This window comes from Oreochromis aureus, linkage group 1 (genome assembly GCF_013358895.1).
Source record: "Oreochromis aureus strain Israel breed Guangdong linkage group 1, ZZ_aureus, whole genome shotgun sequence".
Lineage (NCBI taxonomy): Eukaryota > Metazoa > Chordata > Actinopteri > Cichliformes > Cichlidae > Oreochromis > Oreochromis aureus.
In genome coordinates this window covers 30314960-30335688 of record NC_052942.1, presented here as the reverse complement: position 1 = coordinate 30335688, position 20729 = coordinate 30314960, and the positions used below count along the sequence as shown (strand labels likewise).

The 20729-nt window shown below is 40.1% G+C and overlaps 1 protein-coding gene across 8 annotated transcripts in view; it reads left to right on the top strand.

Annotated features, from left to right (window-relative positions):
• Window positions 1–19880, top strand: part of myo5aa (myosin VAa) — a 63221-nt gene extending 43341 nt beyond the window's left edge. For 3 of the 8 annotated variants that reach the window (XM_031743039.2, XM_039612340.1, XM_039612334.1), the window contains 20 exons: window positions 106–354; window positions 1397–1490; window positions 1590–1738; window positions 1981–2094; window positions 2337–2471; window positions 2734–2769; window positions 2903–3130; window positions 5395–5492; window positions 9418–9498; window positions 11107–11305; window positions 11937–12002; window positions 12462–12555; window positions 12651–12800; window positions 12913–13067; window positions 13222–13311; window positions 13622–13772; window positions 14284–14566; window positions 14641–14815; window positions 14943–15023; window positions 16065–19880. In XM_031743039.2, coding sequence (XP_031598899.1) covers window positions 106–354; window positions 1397–1490; window positions 1590–1738; window positions 1981–2094; window positions 2337–2471; window positions 2734–2769; window positions 2903–3130; window positions 5395–5492; window positions 9418–9498; window positions 11107–11305; window positions 11937–12002; window positions 12462–12555; window positions 12651–12800; window positions 12913–13067; window positions 13222–13311; window positions 13622–13772; window positions 14284–14566; window positions 14641–14815; window positions 14943–15023; window positions 16065–16217 — 2781 coding nt within the window. In that variant the 3' untranslated portion in view covers window positions 16218–19880. The remainder of the gene's footprint in view (window positions 1–105; window positions 355–1396; window positions 1491–1589; window positions 1739–1980; window positions 2095–2336; window positions 2472–2733; window positions 2770–2902; window positions 3131–5394; window positions 5493–9417; window positions 9499–11106; window positions 11306–11936; window positions 12003–12461; window positions 12556–12650; window positions 12801–12912; window positions 13068–13221; window positions 13312–13621; window positions 13773–14283; window positions 14567–14640; window positions 14816–14942; window positions 15024–16064) is intronic. The other 5 variants (XM_039612351.1, XM_039612344.1, XM_039612353.1 and 2 more) reach the window with 3 other exon arrangements.
• The last annotated feature ends 849 nt before the right edge of the window (window positions 19881–20729 follow it).

Here is a 20729-nt window from a genome sequence, read left to right as displayed (position 1 = left end):
TGACCTGTCGTGTTATTTATTTATTTATTCATTCATTCATTTATCTATTTATTTTGTTCTCTTTGAGGGTTTTTATTTAGCTTAACTTTTATCCTGTACACCCAGAGCAAGGAAAACCGGTTGGTCAACGAGAGGCTAGTCAGCCTGGAGAGTTCCTACACAGTGGAGAGCGAGCGAATGCGCGGCGAGCTGAGCCGGCTACGCGGGGTGGAGGAAGATGCCAAGAACAAAGCCAACCAGGTGTCATCTCTGCTGGAGGAGCTGGAGAGGCTGAAGAAGGAGCTGAGTGCCACGCAGCAGGAGAAGAAGACCATCGAGGACTGGGCGCAAAGCTACAGGGACGAAATGGAGAAAGTAAGACAGGAGCCACTTGACACATCTCTGTGCACCATGAATATATAGCATCTTCATATTTCTCTTCACTTTCATCCACTTCTTTCTCTTCCTTTATTAATTTCCACATATTTTGGTTGCATACTGAACGCTCGCTTGCTGCGGGTGAATTTAGTCACATGGCTTTTCTTTCTCTGCCTCTCTTTCCCCTCCTCTTTCTCATGTCTCTGAGACTACTTCAAAAATCCACATTATTAGTTTGAAACTAGAATCAACAGTGACCCCTAATAAGTCAAGTCCCCGCTAGTCTCCAGGAGAAATATATCTTGTTTATCACAAAAGTGTGTTCTTTTTTTGCTTGACTACACATATTGGCAATTCAGGAGCCAGAGCGAACCGGGGGGAGAGGGGCACATGGTGGGCTCAGAGGGCAGTATTGCCCCAGGGCAGATGAGCACAGGAGAGTAGTGATTTAGTGAGACAGCTGGTGTATGTGTGTGGTTTTCTCTAGTTTACATTGCTTTCTTTCTTTACACTGTTGCCAGTGAAGGCTATTAGACTGAAGACCCAAGGAGTTGTGTTAGTTTCATATTTTTAATTTTCTTTTTGCTCATTAGGCCAAAGTACTGTTAGTGTGTTAAGCTACTGTATCAAAGATACATATTTTTTTTTGTTGTTATTGTTTTTACTTATGTTTAGTTTCCCTTAGAGTGAAATCCCTCCACAAATACTGATGTGCTTTTTGCAGGACATAGATTTAGGTTTAAAGGGACATAAGTGTTGGAAATGTTGCTTTTGGATAGAAAAATAACACACCACTGCACACAGTTGAGTTGACTCCACTATTGCGAAGAGACATTGGAGAACAGCACAGACCGAGTCAGATTCATTGCAACGCTATCATAACATCTATCATTACATTTCATTTCTGGAGATTATTCTTACAAAGCTAAGAGTCTAGTTTAAAAAAAGAAATCTCAGCAACAAATGTGTCCCACGCAATATGATCTGTACGATAGGTTTAATCATTTGTGATGAAAGGATCACATTTGTGTGTTTTTAGATGGTGGCAGAGCTGAAGGATCAGAACGGGCTGCTGAAGAAAGAGAAGGACGACTTGAATCGGTTGATTCAGGAACAGAGTCAGCAGATGACAGGTACGCATTATCACATACATGTAAGTTACATCCAACAGCTCAGTTAATTTCATCTTTGCAAAGTTTGAAACGACTTGTTCTTTATGTTTTACCCCTCAGAGAAAATGACTCGTGCGATAGCAGAGGAGACTCAACAGCTGGAGACCGACCTGAACGAGGAGCGTTCTCGCTACCAGAATCTCCTGAGCGAACACCTTCGCCTCGAGGAGAAATACGACGACCTCAAGGAGGAGATGGCTCTTTCTTCGGTGAGCAACACATTTGCCCATGTACTGCAAACAATGAGACACATTTCTACACCTTTGTTTAAATGTTTAGCTTCCAGAAAAGGTGAGAACAGCAGAAATACTGACTCTTCATAGACTCTGTGGAAGGCAGATGCTTGGTAGTGTTCAGTGCCTAACTGCACTTTTAATCTGCAGGCGCAGCAGAGTGAGTGCGAGTCAATACTTGTTAAAATTAAAAGGCTTATTTCCTCTTTTGTCTGCAGAACGTCTCGAAGCCTGGCCACAGGAGAACAGATTCTACCCACAGCAGCAACGAATCAGAGTACACGTACAACTCCGAGTACGCCGAGTTGGAAGACGGTACCCGTGGCCGCGAAGTAAGAAAATTAATATTAAGCAGAGTCAAGTTAAAAAGTGTGATCTGAAGATGGAGTTTCAACTATTAGGGAAACAAATCATTACAGTTAAAGTAAAGCATAACCCTAACTGGAATACAAGTTAGGAGATGTTTAATATTAGTGTTTGAAAATGTTATTATAGTTGATGTTTATGTGCTTTAAGCATTTGCATTTAAATACGTTTCATGTGGCACATTCGTAATCCTTTCTCTCACATGCAGGATGTGACACGAGGAATCGACACCTCGCTAACTCTCAAGCTGCAGAAACGTGTCACAGAGCTGGAGCAAGACAAGCAGTTGCTGCGCAACGAACTGGAAAACAGAGAGGAGCAGCTGCAGCGGGCTAGTGCCATGGTACCTTCACCCATTTTCACTGCACTCACTGAAAAACAGATGATCTAAAACCAAAAGTTGAAAGGTCTGCAGTTCAGTCAGATGATGGATATTTGAGATGATATAGAATATAATTAGAGCTTGTTCAGGTTCAGGTCTTCCTCAATACTTATAAAATAATTTTGTGACTGTTATGGTAAAAAAAATACAACTCAGACCAAAATCATCTACATAAATAATTATCACTACACATTAAAAGTATATAAACGTGTTTTTGTTTCAGGCTCGTGGGGCTGAGCTGGAGTACGAGTCCCTGAAGGTAAGTAACATGACCATAGGTGTCCTAATCTCCACTCACTCCTCTGAATGACATCATCAGCTTTTTTTATACAGCAAATTAAAACAAAGTCTAATTTTCTGCTTGTAATTCTAACTGTAACTCCATCTTTCAGCGTCAGGAGCTCGAGTCAGAGAACAAGAAGCTGAAACATAACCTAGAAGAGATGAGGAAAAGTCTGCTCGGTAATGCTGCTACAGGTGCCGGTGCTCCGGGCTCGCCAGCTTACAAGGTGCTCCTGGAACAGCTCAGCGCCTCCTGTGAGGAGCTGGAGGTCCGCAAGGAGGAGGTGCTGATTCTGCGTTCCCAGCTGGTCAGTCAGAAGGAGGCCATGCACCACAAGGTAGAGACAGCACTTGATATTCTTTGTTTTGTTCACATTCATTAGAGAAAAACAAAAAGGGGTCTTGTGTTTGGCATGTTGTCGTGTTTTACAAGGTCTCATAACTGTGAAGGTGGATGAAATGCTGCTATTTTACATCCACCTTCTCATATTTGTGTGTTTTCATCCCTGTCTGCGTTTGTTGTTGTTGTTAGTAAGCAAATAACAAAAAAATGGGTCAATTCTATTGACCCAAAGAATTTTTTTCTAATTTTAATTTATAACTCTTGTTGTGTTTATGTCATCCAGGAAACCCCTAAAACTTTATTGATCTTAGGATCTTAAAACGAGTCTTTATTTATTCGACACGTGAACTCTACTTTTGTTTTTTGGGGGAAAATCACTGTTCACGCTGCGTATTGACAATGCTTCCACTGTCCATCGTGCCTAACTGCCCCGTCTCCACCTTCTCTCCTCCATTCATGCTTCCCCACAGGATGAGAAGGTACAGTTGAAAAATTGCATCAACCACGAGTATTTGACATTTTTTTTCATGGTCTGTGCTGTGAATGAAACATCCTCAGGCATCTCTGTGAAACACAGAATAACAGCATTTATTCTGGTTTCCATTTACAGCGACGACGCTATCAGCAATGATGTTAAAGAAATTAACTGAAAAACGACATAAAACAACTGCTTTCCTCATTCAGTTGTCTTTTATTGTCTTTTATTCTGCATTGTTTAACTTTGTGGAATGAAGAGATGCGACTTGCTGCCATTGACTGCTTTCACACACTCGGTGAAACACATTAACTCCTGTTCTCTTGAAGCTGTGTGAAAATTTGTAACCTAAATTGAAGACTAAAGTAGAAAGGTCAAAGAAATTACTGATATTTCCGTGTGGAGCAATTATAACCAGTTATTAAATGTTGTAATACAAAGTTAAGTAAGTGGGTAAGAATCTGAAAATAAGTGAGAAATCCTTTACTAAAGATAACTGAATGAATGTAGCTTAATATTGGATAGACTCTCAATGGCCACTTTGTTAGGTACAAAGATGTTTAACTGCTTGTTAATCAAATATCCAACCGACCACATTACAGCAGCTCAGTGCCTTTAGGGGTGTAAACATAGTCAAGACAGCCTGATTAATTTTAAGCTGATATACATAAATTTACTAGTGAAAATACTTTATAATTTATTTTAATGGTAAAATAACAGGAAAACATGTACCTGTTGTGCCTTGTATCAACAGTTCAGGCTGCTGGTGGTGTGGGAAATATTCTCTTGACACACTTTAGGCCCCCTAGTATCACTTGAGCATCATTTAAATGTGTGGCCAGTGAATCTGTGATCAGTATAGATTTGCTAAAAAGTGATAGTTTAAGTAGACATAAGTAATAGATTTTAAAAATGCATATTTGGCTAACATTACATGTGTAGAATTAGTGAGTTTTATATAATATATAAATATTTACCTGAATATAATGGATATCTGACTGTAGCATAGAGGTTCTGCTTTTAAATGTTAATATGAATTCAGAGTTTAAGCCGCTCTTAACTCTAACTGTTCAATACAACATAATGAGCTGTAAACAGATCTAAATCACTTTAATATCAGATCAAGTTAAGATTTATGAGGAGACTGGGGCTCATCTGACACCAAGCAGTATTTATGTGTATTTATTTATAACTCAAATTAAAGGATACAATACTATAATTACAAAATTAAAAGAAAGGAAAAGAACAGATAATTAAAAGAAGTAAAATTAGAGAATCAAGACATAATAGTCATATTTATAATCAGACACTGTCATCACCTGTGGATTATACATTTGTCTTGTCCTTTGTCTTTGTGTGTGTATGTGTGTGTGTATGTGTATGTGTATGTGTATGTGTATGTGTATGTGTATGTGTATGTGTATGTGTATGTGTGTGTGTGTGTGTGTGTGTGTGTGTGTGTGTGTGTGTGTGTTGTAGTTCAGTATGAAAGCTCCCTGCAAGTTGAAATTGTGGTTTTTGAATAATATGAGTTTGTCATGAATACTTGAACAAATTAACACAATTGATTGAAGGATATTTCAGATGTTTTTTTTTAAAAAGCCGATAACTGCAGTACTGTAGCTGCCAATATTATATGTATTAGATATACATATATTCTGGCTACCAGTGTCTCATTAGGTGAACATTGAAATGGTTCTTGGTCATGTATCCCAAAAAACATCAAAACTTTTGATCACAAGTGACAAGTATTGTTTCTCTATTGTCTCTTCGCTTATTTCCAGGAGACCATGACGGAGCCTTCAGTGTATAAAGATGACGTGTCCAAACTGAAGGATGACGAAGTCAAGCAAGCTTACGTAGGCCTCAAAGACACCAACAGGTACTTTTTACAGCCACTTCTCTTCCTCACCTCCATGTCTTTACTCATTGTCCTCCACTGACTCACATCAACCTTTGTATGCTCTAGTGCCATTATGATACCGTGTATGTGTGAGCACTGTGTGTGTGTGTGTGCGATGTGTGTGTGAATCCCTGTTTGTCCTGTCAGATCTCCTAGGTTCATGCGTCAGCAGATGGAAGTCAGTGATCTCCTGAGTAGGCTGAGGTAACCGATGAGACGTGGCCGATGCATCGTGGAGCAGAGCATGCATGGCCACGCTGTCGCTGAAATACTGGGTTATAAATGACAGATGTTACTGCAGCTGATTTCAGGCTGTAGTGCTGATGCAGCAGAGCGTAACGTTTTTTTGGCCCTAAAAGCATGATGAATAACGCGCCTGTTTTCATTATCACAGCGTCAAATAATGCCGCCGGCGTGTCTTACCAAACTCATTGTTAGTTTTTCATAAACTAATGCGTTTAGTGTCTAAACCAAACCTACCAGTAAAAGTGAAAGGGAAAAATGAAGGAGAAAAGAAAAGTTCACATCATTTTGGTATATTGTGGGCCTGATCTGTAATTTCTGCTTACTGATTGGAAACTAGCTGACTGATTAGGTTTAGTGTTATTTATTTGGGAAGTGTGCCAATTGGATTTGAAAAATATGACAGATAGAAAAATGTTACAGAAAAAATCTAAAAAAAAATCCTTTAATGGTTTAAAAATAGTTCAGAAAATGTGTGAAATTGAACATTTGACCTTCCTTCTGAGACTCAGAACATTTTGAAAATACTGAAAAAAATGGAAATATGTTAATTTTATATTGATTTTTTTTGTAGAACTTGTTTGGAAAATATAATACTGCTGCATCTGTCCTCCCTTTAGAGTAATAAATAAACAATTATAGCTCATGAAGACATTTTCATTACAATGAACTATGATGAGGATGAAAGAACTTTATTAGGATAAACTAATCTAGTCCCCTAATTTTCTGTCTTTAATACTGTATGCATATGACTGACTTCTAACGCTTAAAAAAAGAAAGTGAAAAAAGGTTTTAAAAAGTGAAGTAGGACGTGAAGACATTTTCTGGGTGATTAACCCTTCAGCTTCCTAAAGCAGGTTTTTGTAACTTCTTGTACGTAATGGTGGACAGACGGCAAAAACGGCATATTTGACACGCAGGAGTGAGAACACGCTGCAAAATAAAATATTAGATTCTGTTTAGGCCCAACAGAAATAGGACATTGTGTGTTTTTAACTTACTGACATCGAGAATATTTATGTGGCTCATGAGGGAAGTGAGAAAATGTTTTGCATGGGTCAAACTGTTCAGCATGAACTGGAGCAGAGTTTCTTCTTCTTTAAAACAAGGAGTTCTGTCACTTTAATGGCTCTACAGTTGTTGTGACTTTATCTCTGTATTCACGGTGCTGTAGTTACAGCAGGACCTGCTTCACATAACAGCATGAAACTATCTGAGCAGCGAGGGAGACGGCTTTGAGTTTCGGTTTGACTTTTACGCCCAAAGTGACTAACCGTGCCACAGTTTAGATCCCGATGTAGAAGAGCTTCGGCCTCAGCTTTATAGGAGTTTGGCATGAATGGTGCATGAAATGATTCATTTATGTTTTGATTGTTTTCATTATTACGCTAAAACAGCGATGCACAGCGTACTTGTAAGGAAGCGTGCGTTTACACACAACCACAGACTGAAGGATGGAAGTGGAAGCTGCAAGGAGGGAGATGCAGAAGTGGCTGAGTTTGCAAACAAAGTTACTATAGAGAGAAATCTATTGGAAAGTTTTTTTTTTCGTCTCAATCACTTGGTTCAAGTCTTATTATTATTCAGATCTTATATGATACCCATGTTGTAATTTATTGTCTTCATTAGTAACTTCTGAGTTTTTGAGACTTGATCACTGTGATTTCCCCACTCCACCCTCCAAAAACCCGAAATAAATTACACAATACACTGCAAGAAAAAATACCTGATGTAGCAAATATGAAAAAAAAAATTAAAGCTCATGTTTGCAAATTAATATTTAATTTATAATCTTTTTAAAAATTTTATCACAAAGTTCAACACAGAATTTTCCATTTTCAAAAAATGTTAATTTTCTGGTAATTATTATTTAATGGTTCAGGCTTTAAAGGCTTAATTAGATGTGACCTTTGCTAATCCAATTTCAAAACAGGAAGATAGTAAAGGCCAAAACACTCGGACGTCACAGCAGGGCTTCCATCTTTTATATACAGTCTGTGTGCACAACTAAAGGGAAAAGGGTAAAATGTTACAAACTCTGAGTTGTAAAATGTTAAATCAATTCACTTTTCCTCATAATAATTTTACTGGCTTCAGAACAGTGTAGACATTAGGCCTCATTCACAAATCTGCGTTTGAACATTTCAAACATTTCGTGCAGAAATCCCAGATTCATCCATATTTTTTCCTGAAAGCTGGTTTATAGCAGCCTCAGACAATCATGAGGGTCCTTCTGTCTCACACACATTTTTGCCGAAAGCATAGCATATTAGGGTGACTTTATTAAAAAATAAATAATCCAAGCATATTTGGCACTATTAATTTAATAGAAATCATCCTAATTGACAGTTAACATCGCCTCTTTACTAAATGCTACTTTGGCATAATAAATGGCTTGGGCTGATGGATCAGGTGGTGCTCGTCCTTCACCCGTTTCCTCCTTTTTCTTCTGATCTGTTTCCAAGTTTTCACAACAGCTCTGATGTCGAAACTTTTGCCCAATTCACCTTTCGCTCCGAGTCTCTGGAGACACAATATTTACTGCCTCGGTTATTGCAGTCCAAGCTTTTCACTCCTAAGGACACACTTCAGAAAAGTGTGCCTTTTCTGGCTTCTACCTCAAAGCTCACACTCCCTTTTGTTTTGTTTTTTTTGTTTTGTTTTTTTTAGCAACCTGCTTCCCTTTTCACTCTCGACTTCATAGAGAAATGGAGCATGACAGTTTCTAGACAGCAAAAAACAGCCACATGCCATTCAATTTAGAATGATTTGGATTTGCACACGGAGGCGATGGGAGCTAAATTTGAAAGTAATCTTGCAAGCGTAAACATTACTGTACACAGTAACACATGCACATTTTATTGAATGAGGCCAAATGTTTGACAGCTGATAAGATCAATGGCATCAGATTAGAAATATCAACAGCGACAATGTTGATTTACAGTAGAGCTTCCCTAAAAGTTCAACTTTGCATCGCTGCATTCATCCCTCTGTTTGTGTCCCATTTCTTGACCTTTTCTGTTCCCACTGACTACCATGTTCAGTCACTGGATCACTCAGTAAATGCAAGAACAAACTCATTCACTCACACTCATATAAAGTACTGCTAATTCATTTATTTTCTGTTGTGCACATACTGTTACAGTAATGAGGTCCGCATATGTACATCTAATCTCTGTCAACCATAATCTCAGGTTTGACACTAAAGCCTCTGTTTCAGATGTTTCTTTGTCTTTTTTACTCTTTGTGATCCCTGTGAAAGTAGTTATCTCTAATTTGGTCATTTCAGGCACAGAAGCACCACCTCCTGTTCTAACCTTGTAACAGTAAGGCGGCAAGATTGCTGCAGCTGTTGTAAAAGACAGAAGGGGTTAGAAATGAGCGGCATAGGTCCACTTTAATGTATTACTGAAATGCATTGAGTCAGAAATAGGACTTCACACATCATCAGTACATCAGGTTTTACAGGGTTTCTTCCTTTAACTTTATGACATCACACAAATTAGTATTTTATTATTATTTTGTGTTGAAGACCAGATGCAGGATGTTATCACACTTCAGATAAATATTCTTGCTCATGTGGTCCCGCTCACCCGACCACCCTTCACGTTTCTTTCTGCCATTGTAATGTTCATGTTGCTTTGTGTTGTGTGTCGGTCAGATCTGCTGCTCCAGACTTACGTAAGCTGAATGAGGACGGAGAGCTGTGGCTGGTTAATCAGGGCTTGAAGGAGACCATCAGGTTTAACGGTGTTTTTGAGCATGATACATTTGCCTTTTTTCACGGGAAAGGATGTGACCCGTTGGTTTTCTTCGCTCACGTTTCTCTCTCACACTTCATTTCTCTCACATCAGTCTGTTTATTTTGACTGCCTTCTGATTATTTGTCTTCCTTATTGTTTCTGCCACACACTTCACAGGGTGCTACAAATTGAAACTTTCTTTAGGTGTTGCGTAATGTACAGTCACTGATACAAAGCTCTGGTTTGTTTTTAGTTTCTAGATTTATTTCTGACAGTACAGCAGGATTTGTCTTTGTACTCTACTAACCGTGTTTTATGCAGCTATGAAAGCTTGTTAAACGTCAGTTCACTTTGCAATTCTTCTTCCTTTTATGCTGTGATGCCTTCAGCTTGTGAAGTTAGATGGGCTGAATTTTTTTTCCACTCAAGTGTTTCCTCAATAACTGCTTACTATCGTTAAAAAACTCTTAACTGTTGTTCATAGACATTGACTGAGGTTAATCACTTTCTGCATGCTTCAAGATAAATAACATTTTAATTTTTTACAGTGTTTGTCTTTAAATCTTGAGAGGTCTGTTAGTGTCAGAGCAGTTATTTTTCTCTGAGGGGGTTGCACTGTGGTGTGTGTGTGTGTGCAGTACTTTAAATACATAATAAAGAGTTCAAACACATTTTTTACCTTGAGCTATGTGAGGTGCTGATAGAGCCACAGTGGTGCTTTTTATTTTAAAGCAAAAAAAATTTTCTCCCGAGGAATATTTTTAGAAAGTTTTAGAAATAAAACCCAGACTACTATAACTTTAAAACGTTTTAGAATCAGTGACAAGCAGGCGGCTGCACACGAGTACAATCCCCACCAGAGCCGATAGCCCCGTATTCCCAAAGCACAGGACATCTAGAGGAATGTGGGCGAATGCCTTCTCCAAGTCCACAAAACACATGTAGACTGGTTGGACAAACTCTCAAGAAGAAATATCTGCTAATCATCTTCATACAGGTGTATTATAAAATGATTTATGCATGCAGAAAAACAAATGGATCATAAAATCTAGTAAAAGAATAGAAGTCATTTTATAAACTGTAGTGCATAAAATGACCGATACCTAAAAGGCATCAGCAAGAAAGGATTGCATCGGAGAAATTGATGGAAAAACACAAAAACAATGTATATTCACCAAGAAAGGCAGTCAAAGTTCTTTTTTAATAAAGTGTATGAAGTGCTGCTGTTGTACTAACTGCTACTGTAGTTTTCATAAAATGATAGAAATACTGCATGTTGGTTGCTGAATGAAAACTGAACCTCTGTCAGCTCTACCTGCTCCGTTCCTGAGCCCGATCTCTGAGTACTGATTTGGCTCGGTTCAGTTTTCCACAGAGAAACTTTTACTCTGAAGAGAGGAGGAGAATGAATGAGTGTTGTTCAGAGAGGCCAGACTCTGGGCTGCTGGTAGTGTCTGCACAGCATGCTGCTGCTGCTGTCCTCAATCACCACTTTCTGGTGGAAACTACAGCTTCTGTCTTTCCCTTCTGCACTGGGCGTCTCACTGCTTTTCTCCCCCTCACAGTATGATGCTGATTTCTGTCTCTTTCTCTCTTACCTCTCTCAGGCTACTGGAGCACCAGCTGCAGACTCAGCGGAGGACTTACGATAATGAGGTGGAGTCGTTGCGCAGCGAGCTGCAGAACGTCAAGGAGGAGAACAACCGGCAGCAGCAGCTCTTAGCCCAAAATCTGCAGCTGCCTCCAGAGGCCAGAATCGAAGCCAGTCTGCAACACGAGATCACCCGGCTCACCAACGAGAACCTGGTACGCTGCAGCTTCCACACACAGATACGGGGAGGAGCTAAACTGTGTCTCACAAATTCAGCATAATTTTTAAATGATAAAAATAAAAACAATACACTTATTTTTACCAGTATACACACACACCTAAGAATGAATTTTAGGTGTGTGTATACACACATTTTTCTTCATATAACTACTGACAGCTATGGACCATTCGTATATCTTACACACATATTAAATCTGCAGTCACATTATTTATTATTAACACGCCAAAAACCCACAGAATAATCTTAATTTGCTGTAAATACATTACCACATACCACTGAGAAAAGGTCACACCCCCAACCAACACTTCTGAAATAATCATTCCACCCTACGGTTTGAGAAAACTGGGACTACGAAGACTTTGGGGGACGGTCAACAGTGTGGATATTACACTATCCGTAAAGATGGCCACAGCTCATTTGACTAATACGTTACATCACTAATAATAAGACCACGACTAAAAACTCTTCCAGTGGTGGAAATGTGAATAAAAGCATTTCGACTGTGTGATTTGAGTCACTTTCATGGCCATACATACACAAACTAAACCAGCCGCTACAGAGCTGCGTCCCACATGCTCATTTGTGTGGATGGTGTCACCTGACAGGAACTCATGGCAGACGACCCCACGGCATCCCGAGAGGCTCGAGTCGTCATTTTACGGCGGATGGTTGTATGTAGAGACCGCGTGTGTGTTTGCCTGCATGTTTGCACGTGTGTAACTAACAGAGATTGTTCTGAATGAAATGGCGCAGGGTGTCGCTCTAATTCTCTGCAGCAGTGTCTTCTAACTCACAGCGGAGCAGCGCTGCACCTTCTTCTTTTTCCTAACAGCCAGAAAATCCTGCAACCTCTCTTCCTCTGATTAAAAAAAACAAACAAAAAGCAGTACAGCAGCACTAATGTTGATTTAAAAATCACACCAAGGACGTTTTTAAATTCTCTTCTCTTCATCTTCTAACCTTTTGATTCCCGTGTTTGAGCTGATGTCCACTGCAAAGCCCACTAACAGAAGAGTAGGATTCCTCCTTGTTGCCACTGGAGGGCGACATTGCGAAGCAGTCTGTGTCTGATGATGCTGTCTGTTAGTCCTCACTGTTCTCTCCTTTTGTGTCCCTCGCTGTGTTTTTAGGATCTGATGGAGCAGCTAGAGAAGCAGGACAGAACAATCCGAAAGCTCAAGAAGCAGCTGAAGGTTTACTCAAAGAGGATTGGAGAGATGGGAGGTAAAGCGAGAAAAAACGAAGTCTGAAAATCTTTATTCATATATGTTTGTTTCCACCACATGTCAGCTGACTGTCACATGCCATGCTTCTTTCAGCCGGTCAAACCGAAGGCCAGACATCTCCGGGACAGATGGTGGATGAGCCGATCCACCCTGTCAACATTCCTCGCAGGGAGAAAGACTTCCAGGGAATGCTAGAGTACAAGAAGGAGGATGAAATGAAACTGGTTAAGAACCTCATCCTGGGTAAGAATTTAGAATTAATGATATAGTCTAATAATTCTAAAATTAAGCATTAATTCAAGGTTTACACAAAATAAAATCTACAAATAAACTCCCCCCTCCTCCATCTCTCCAGAACTAAAACCTCGTGGGGTAGCAGTGAATCTGATCCCAGGTCTGCCAGCCTACATCCTGTTCATGTGTCTGAGACATGCAGACTACGTCAACGATGACCAGAAGGTCCGCACTCTGCTCACGTCAACCATCAACAGCATTAAAAAGATCTTAAAGGTACGCATGCTTTAAATATTTGAATAAAGTTCACATTTTGTGTTTCCAGCTCCTTTGTTCTTACATTAAATTTTTGGATGTTTTTTTGCGTTAGAGAACTAAAAAAGGTTTTGCAGTGAACACAAACTTCTGCTGATGTTTTCTTCTTCATCAGAAACGAGGAGATGATTTTGAGACCGTCTCTTTCTGGCTGGCCAACACCTGCCGCTTCCTGCACTGTTTGAAACAGTACAGCGGAGACGAGGTGAGACCAACAACAATACACAAAACACTGAAAATGTCTCTTTCCAGTACATACAAGGGTTTTCTAGTCAGTATCACTGTATTTAGATATTCGGGAAGAAGGAATCTCTTTTATTATCTTGCTGTTACAGTCGTTTATATACTAATCTGTTAAAAATGCCCAAAAGGACAAAAAATAGAAAGCTTGACGTAACAAGCTGTTGTTTTGATTGTTTGTTTGTTTTTTTGTATTGACCGACTGTGTCGTGGATTAATATTGACATCATTTATTCACCTTCTCTAACACGTATTGTTTTCTGTGCTTGTCTCAGCAATTCATGAAGCACAACACGTCGAGGCAGAACGAGCACTGTCTGTCCAACTTTGACCTCGCAGAGTACAGACAAGTGATCAGCGACCTGGCCATCCAGATCTACCAGCAGCTGATCAAATGCATGGAGAACATCCTCCAGCCCATGATAGGTGTGTCCCTGTACATGTGATGTGTGTGTGTGTCACTCAATAAGTAATTTCGTGGTTCAAATGCTCCTTTGGTTCTTTTATGCAAACAAGCTTTAAGACACTTTTCAGTTAAATATAAAGAGGATTTATGAGGTGCAGTTAGGAGTTGGCAATAACTGTAAGCTATCAACATAAAAGAAAAAATGCAAAGTCCTAGCTGAGGAATTTCTGAAATAAATCCATGTGATACATAAATTTACTGCTATAAATGTAATTATAGATGAGGATTGAAAAATAATAAGATTTTAGATGGTTGGTGAAGTTAGGAAGTTGCCATAAAATGTTCAGGCACCCGCTGCTAGCTACAGAGATGTAGTTGGGCTAACATAGAGTCAATTTTTACAAGACTCGATGCAAAAGAAGTAAGTACATGCTGAGAGGGTTGAACTTATAATCAGGGTCGGTTGGTCATCATTTAACAAGCGGGTAGAGCACATGTACTTATACACTTCCTGTGCGTGTGTTTCCTCAGTCTCTGGCATGTTGGAGCACGAGACCATTCAGGGTGTGTCCGGGGTTAAGCCCACGGGCCTGCGTAAACGGACGTCAAGCATTGCCGACGAGGGCACCTACACCCTGGACTCCATCCTGCGACAGCTCAGCGCCTTCCACTCCACCATGTGCCAGCACGGCACCGACCCTGAGCTCATCAAGCAGGTGGTGAAGCAGCAGTTTTATATCATCGGCGCTGTCACACTCAACAACCTGCTGCTACGCAAAGACATGTGCTCCTGGAGCAAAGGCATGCAGATCAGGTATGAGGTGTAGCTGCTCAGAGAAGATCTCCAGAGTGAGGCTGGATGTGTTATCTCATCATGCGTGTTTGCAGGTACAACGTGAGTCAGCTGGAGGAGTGGCTCAGAGACAAAGGTCTGATGACCTGCGGAGCCAAAGAGACGCTGGAGCCTCTGATCCAGGCCGCTCAGCTGCTGCAGGTGAAGAAGAAGACTGACGAGGATGCAGAGGCCATCTGCTCCATGTGCCACGCTCTCACCACTGCTCAGGTAAAATATTCTGTCATTACACCTCATTCAGATAAAAGCTGATCTTTTTAAATTATTATCAGCTAAAGCTTCAGCTAAAACGTTTCTCTTTCTGTGTTTTGTAACTTTTCTGTCGTATGTCTTTCAGATCGTAAAAGTCCTGAACCTCTACACCCCCGTCAACGAGTTTGAGGAAAGAGTGTCAGTTGCATTCATACGAACCATACAGGTAATTTCTTTTTTGGCTATATCAATTCAATACTGCTATATCTTCAGTGTTTTGGGGTCATTTTTTTCCCCCCTGGTTCCAGGCAAGCTGCAGTTCAGCGAGGCTGGCTCTGCTCGGGTTATCTTCCTGTTAAAAGGAAGTTCTTCCTCAAAGCGGTCACTCGTAGAAAACTGTCTGATTGTTTGGGTTTTGTCACTAATATTGTGAGGTCTTTGAGACAGCTGTTGTTGTTAACTAGTGCATGTACCGTAAAGGCAATGAATGTGTGCTGCTTTGAAAAACATCAGCATTTTTCTGGTGTTTCTGAGCATCTGATAAACAGAAACTTCTGTTCTGCTTGAGTAACTAAAACGTCGAGCAACACAGCTGCAGAGATGAATGCATCCAGTGTCAGTGTGCATGTTAAGGTCAGGTTTGGATGGGGATGGCTTTTATATTCAGTTTCCTTTGTGCTAATATGTGTCATGTGAGAGAAATATGTCAGAAATAACGTCAAGTTAAAACTACATTCGCAACATGCTGGTGAGGAAGAGAGTGATACGTAGCTACAGCTCCAAAACCACAACTGCTAGCTTTTACTTTGCCTAAAGCCGTCGCTCTGATGGAAATGAATGCGCTTGTTTATGTGGTGGAGGGGGTGCTGCCAATATCCACTCGCTGTGAAATGAAGTAAAGTCGATGTACAGTAGCTGGATAGATAATTGCAAAGACGGTGTTTATGTAATTTATTTTTAAAGTAACAGGTTACTTTTCAGTGGTAGCTATCTTGTAATAAGAGGGCTGTAAATTTGATAACAAGTACAGTTCTTCAACACTTCCCATAGGCACTATGTTGAGCTCAAGGGTCCTCTCAGATCTGAGTCACTGCACTGATCAGCTTTACGAACAAAAGATCATGCAATCATCATGAATCTGAAAATTCTGCACCAAGATAACTTTTCTTACTTGTCGAGTCTTCAAACAGACTGGCTTAATATATTTTCTGTCTACTACCTTTTTTTTAATGCATATGAACTTTTTCCATCATCTGTCTCTCTCCAGACTCGCTTGCGGGACCGCTGTGAGAGTCCCCAGCTGTTGATGGACACGAAGATGATCTATCCCGTCACCTTCCCGTTTAACCCTTCTTGCCTCGCACTGGAAACCATCCAGATCCCCAGCTCGCTCAACTTGGGCTTCCTCACCCGTGTCTAATCCGAGCCCACGAGAGCACTCTGAGCCCTGCGGCGATGTTGTCTTAGTGGCCACAGTCGGATTTGCAAGTCACCGTCTCCCCCGAAAAATTTAGAACACCACGAACACTCGCAAATTTCACTCAAGTTAACACGATTTGAAGTCACGTTTAAATAAACAGGTGAAAAGTTTCAGCAGTTTCTCTAGTTTAAACTCGGACATGCACGCACATACATGAAAAATGCAGACACGTCACATCTGTAAAGTAGTTTCATCCTCCGAACGTACAGACGCACACTCGCCTTCTCTCTTTCACGAACGCACAGATACGCACACACGTGGTCATTTCCGCTGGTTTAAATCTGGCCGTAAGCCCCGAGCATCATCCGCTGCTTGTACAAAACGCCTGCCTCTTAGAGAAGCCACAGGACCAGATCAATGCCTCCAGTACTCTCCATCGATCCTTCATCTGCGTTTCCAGTAATCATTAAGATAGTTGTTGTTGTTGTCGTCTCGATACACGAGTTATAATTTGTCAGTCTAGCAGTCTGCCCTCATGTTGGGTGAATTCTGAGCTCCTGTGTGAGGGCTGCTGAATGATGAGGTGAAAAAGTCAGCGCTCTCTCCACCCCGTGTTGAGGTGACCACTGAGCAGGTTTCACTTTGTACGTTTTATTCTCTGAACACGTCAAGCCAAGACAAAATTCATCATCTGTACTATATTATTTATACATAAATAAATATATATATAAATATAAATAATATATATCCTGTATTTTATTTATTGCACTTATAGCTACATCCCTTTTTAAGATTAGAAGCTTCCCCCTTGCAGCGAATGTGTCCGAAGTGAAGGATGGGACCACTCTTTCCCACGGCAAACAGCTTCTTAGAGACAGTTTAAGTTTTAGTTGCTTCCTTGGCTGTTATGTCAATATCAGGTAAATATGTAGTATCTTTAATGAGTGCCGGCACAGATAATTATTTGTTAGGTCGCGTCTTAAACCTTGAGATGTTTTTTTGTCATGTTTAGCCTGCATGTCTGGCATATGAAGTGTAGCACAGGTTTTATAGACGACAGATTGAGAAGGTTCGAGGTTCAAACTCTGCAAAGGGTTTAACCTGCGACAGTCTGCACCGTTTACAGCTGTGACCAAAGCCGAGCGTCACAGGAAACACTGGCATGAACACATACTGTATGAGTACCAACCTTACACTCTGCTTACTGTTTTTTTTTTTCTTGTCTTCTGGCTCACAGCCATAAAAATGTTTTACTGTTGTCATTGTGCGATTATTTATTTTTTTCAGTATTGTCATTTTCTTAAGATAATCTAAAGCCATGTATTACTGAGCAGAATAGATGGAAAAGGCTCTATGAAGTTTAATGCAAATCTGTTGAGCTTTACATTCCCTCTGCTGCATCCTCTCACTAACACAGCTCTGTTCGACTCCTCTTACATCTCCTACCCGTCCACCTTCACTCAGCATGTCCCAACGTGGGCTTTTATTACCAGAAAAACAATGTGTTCATTTATTCCTCTTCTCAGTTTCACAGCTGGGTTAAGGGTGACAAAGAAGTTTTGTTTTTTGTCTTTCTGTTGTAGGTGCACATGTTCTTTCAGCTCAGATTGTTTGCTTGCATGCACCGCTACTCCTGCTGCCCCCACTTAAACTGCATGGGTTTGGCAAAATCCAAGTGCATGTTTTTGATTTTAAAGAAGAGAAACCCGGGCACAGGTGAAGTGTCGGACGATTGTCTGGTAATCTGCCCATGTTGTGATTGAAGTAGTTTTCACACATGCATCTGCTGGATTTGTGAGAAGAGTTGCATGAGATATTTAATATATTTAACCTGCCAGCTCACGTTAAAAAAAAAAGTGCAGCTAATTATGGAGCTGAATGGGTATCATGTCCAGCCTCCTACATTACCCAGGTGGCACCCTCACCTAAACAAAATCCCCTTTTCCCACTTATGTGGGCAGCAGTACTGGAACCAGTGCTGATGTGAAAACAGTTCCGAGAATAAGCTCACATTTCAGCAGGTGTGAGAAACCGTTATTATGCAGTGTTACCAGCAGATTTTGGGTCATTTCCATGTGAAGAACTCAGGCCAGTCATTGGTCAGTTTCTTGTGATAGTCCCTCCTATATTCACTGACATCACTGGTCAGGGTTAGGCACAAGTGCTTTTTGAGAAAATGTATAAAACCAGTTTAGACTGGGTACAGTGGAAAAGAAGTAAAAGGATGCACTGACCGGATTCACCAGCCATTATTCAGAGTTTGTGTGTGAAAACAGCTTTTCCTCCATTTGCTGCCTCTTCTTTTGGCACTTCTAGTTTACTTCCTGTTGTGCCATTAGTATTAAGCTGCCTCTCGCCTTGATGTGAACCTTATTTTGCCCAGTGACCTTACCCTTTCAAAAACCACATTTCACTTTGATGGAATATTTTCTCCTAACACACGTGAACTGGATTCTGCAGTTTTGATTTTAATTTCTCGAACCTTTTCAAGGATGTAAAATTTACACGCAGAGGGGAAAAAAACTATTAAGTTGAAGTACGAATGCCAAACTCTAATTTTAAGTGGAGTAATTATGTAAAGCTATTTTGTGTTGCACTTTCCTGGGACCATGTTTTTGTTATATTGGTTGGATTTGTAGCTGGTTTAATGTATGTCGCGTGCAAAGAGAACATATCTTGTAGGCGTAAGAAAGACGGTTAATGAAGGAATTAATCAACTATATGAATGTTTAAAAACATTGAAGCGTATCATGATTTTTAGCTGCACATTGTAGACCAAGCCTTATCTGAATCACTTGCTATCTGAATGACTTACACACATGATCAACGAACATTGTGGCATTGTTTTGTTCTGTCAGTGCAGTTTTTTTTCTTTCACTGTAAAATGAATATAAATGTGTGTTTTATTTTGATTGCATGTCATTTGGTCCTGCAGTTGGTGTCACAGACATCAAAATGAACTTTTTTCAACACTGCAGAGGAAATCTGATAGACGATAGATGGGTATGGACTGGAAAAAGAAATCCATCAAACTTCCCCGTTCTTTTCATACAAATGCAGCCTGTTGAGCTTCCTCTAGCTAATGTCCTGACTGACTGAACATCTCTTTGTTAACACTACAAGTTGATGTGTGGCGCAGGTGTCAGAGATGAAGTCAGTGGACACTGCAAAGGATTAGCTAGTTTCAGAGGAAAAACAAAAAGCATCTTCATTCATTCATTCAGTGTTTTGTGTTACTTTCTTAGTTGAGCAGAGCTGCTGCAGCATCTTGTTCCCCTGGGCTTCTCTTGGGCTCTCAAACAGGAGAAATATGTCATTCATTCACTCTGCATTTCCATACTAAAGAGAGAATCGGCTGTATGATATGACTCAGACATTATAAATTACCATTGTTCTCATCAGCACTAGCATAAATTGTGCCGTTTTAAAGAAATGTTCAAAACTAACTTAAAAAGAGATACATCCCCTCCCCAGCTCTTGCGGTACTGGTGTGAACATGCTGAAGCCGGTACCAGATGTTTCCTCTCCGATCCCATGTGTACATTTGGAAAAACTGGACTGTTTGTAGTTTCTGGTAGCTGTGCTTAGTGAATGTGTTCACTGTTAAGAAACTTGGAATAAATTGTCAAATCTGTAAAAGTAAAATAAAAGAATTCAGCACTGTTTGGGTTTCCGTGTTTCTTATTTTTGAGAGTTTTGTGTTGTTTTAGGAAAAATTAGTCATAAGAGAAAATAAGATGTGGAATTTTTTTGTTTTTTCTCTTGGGGGTGAAGCAGTTTGATTTCTGAGGTTTCAGTGAAAGAACAAAACCTGAAAATTGGAAGGTTTACATAGTTTCCCTGACTTCATTTGGATGTTATTGCCTTTAATCTGTTGAGGTTACTGTACTTTCTGAGCTTTTGATGAACAAAAATGTTTATTATGCTTAAACTCAAATTAATATGTTGCTTAACACCAGATTTGATTAGTTACACCTTGCTAGTTACCCGCTTGGCTTGGTTTTCCGAGCAGCCTTAATTCTCTGTGGCACAGATTCAACAAGCTGCTGGAAACATTCCTCAGAGTTTGTTTCACACCCTTACCTCTTTAAACTGTATTTATTATAACCTTATTTAGTATAGTTCCAACAGCACCCCCCCACTCAATGTGCAATATCACTGATCACACTGCACCTCTCAATGCACCTGCTAGTTAGATGGCATGTATGTGTATGTATATAGATGTAAGCGTGTATGTGGAAATATGTGTGTGTATGCATGTACGGATGCAAATATGTATATATACATATATGTATGTATGTGCGTGTATGTTTGCAGGTGTATGTATAACTTGTACATATCTTTCTTGTGTAAATGTAAATTTGTCATTGTGTAAATACTTACGCTATTGTGTACTTCACACACATGGAGAGATGCCAAACTGCCTTTCACTGTTCTTGTAACAGTGACAATAAAAAGCTATTCTATTCTATTCTATATTGACATAATGGCATCACATCATCACACACAATT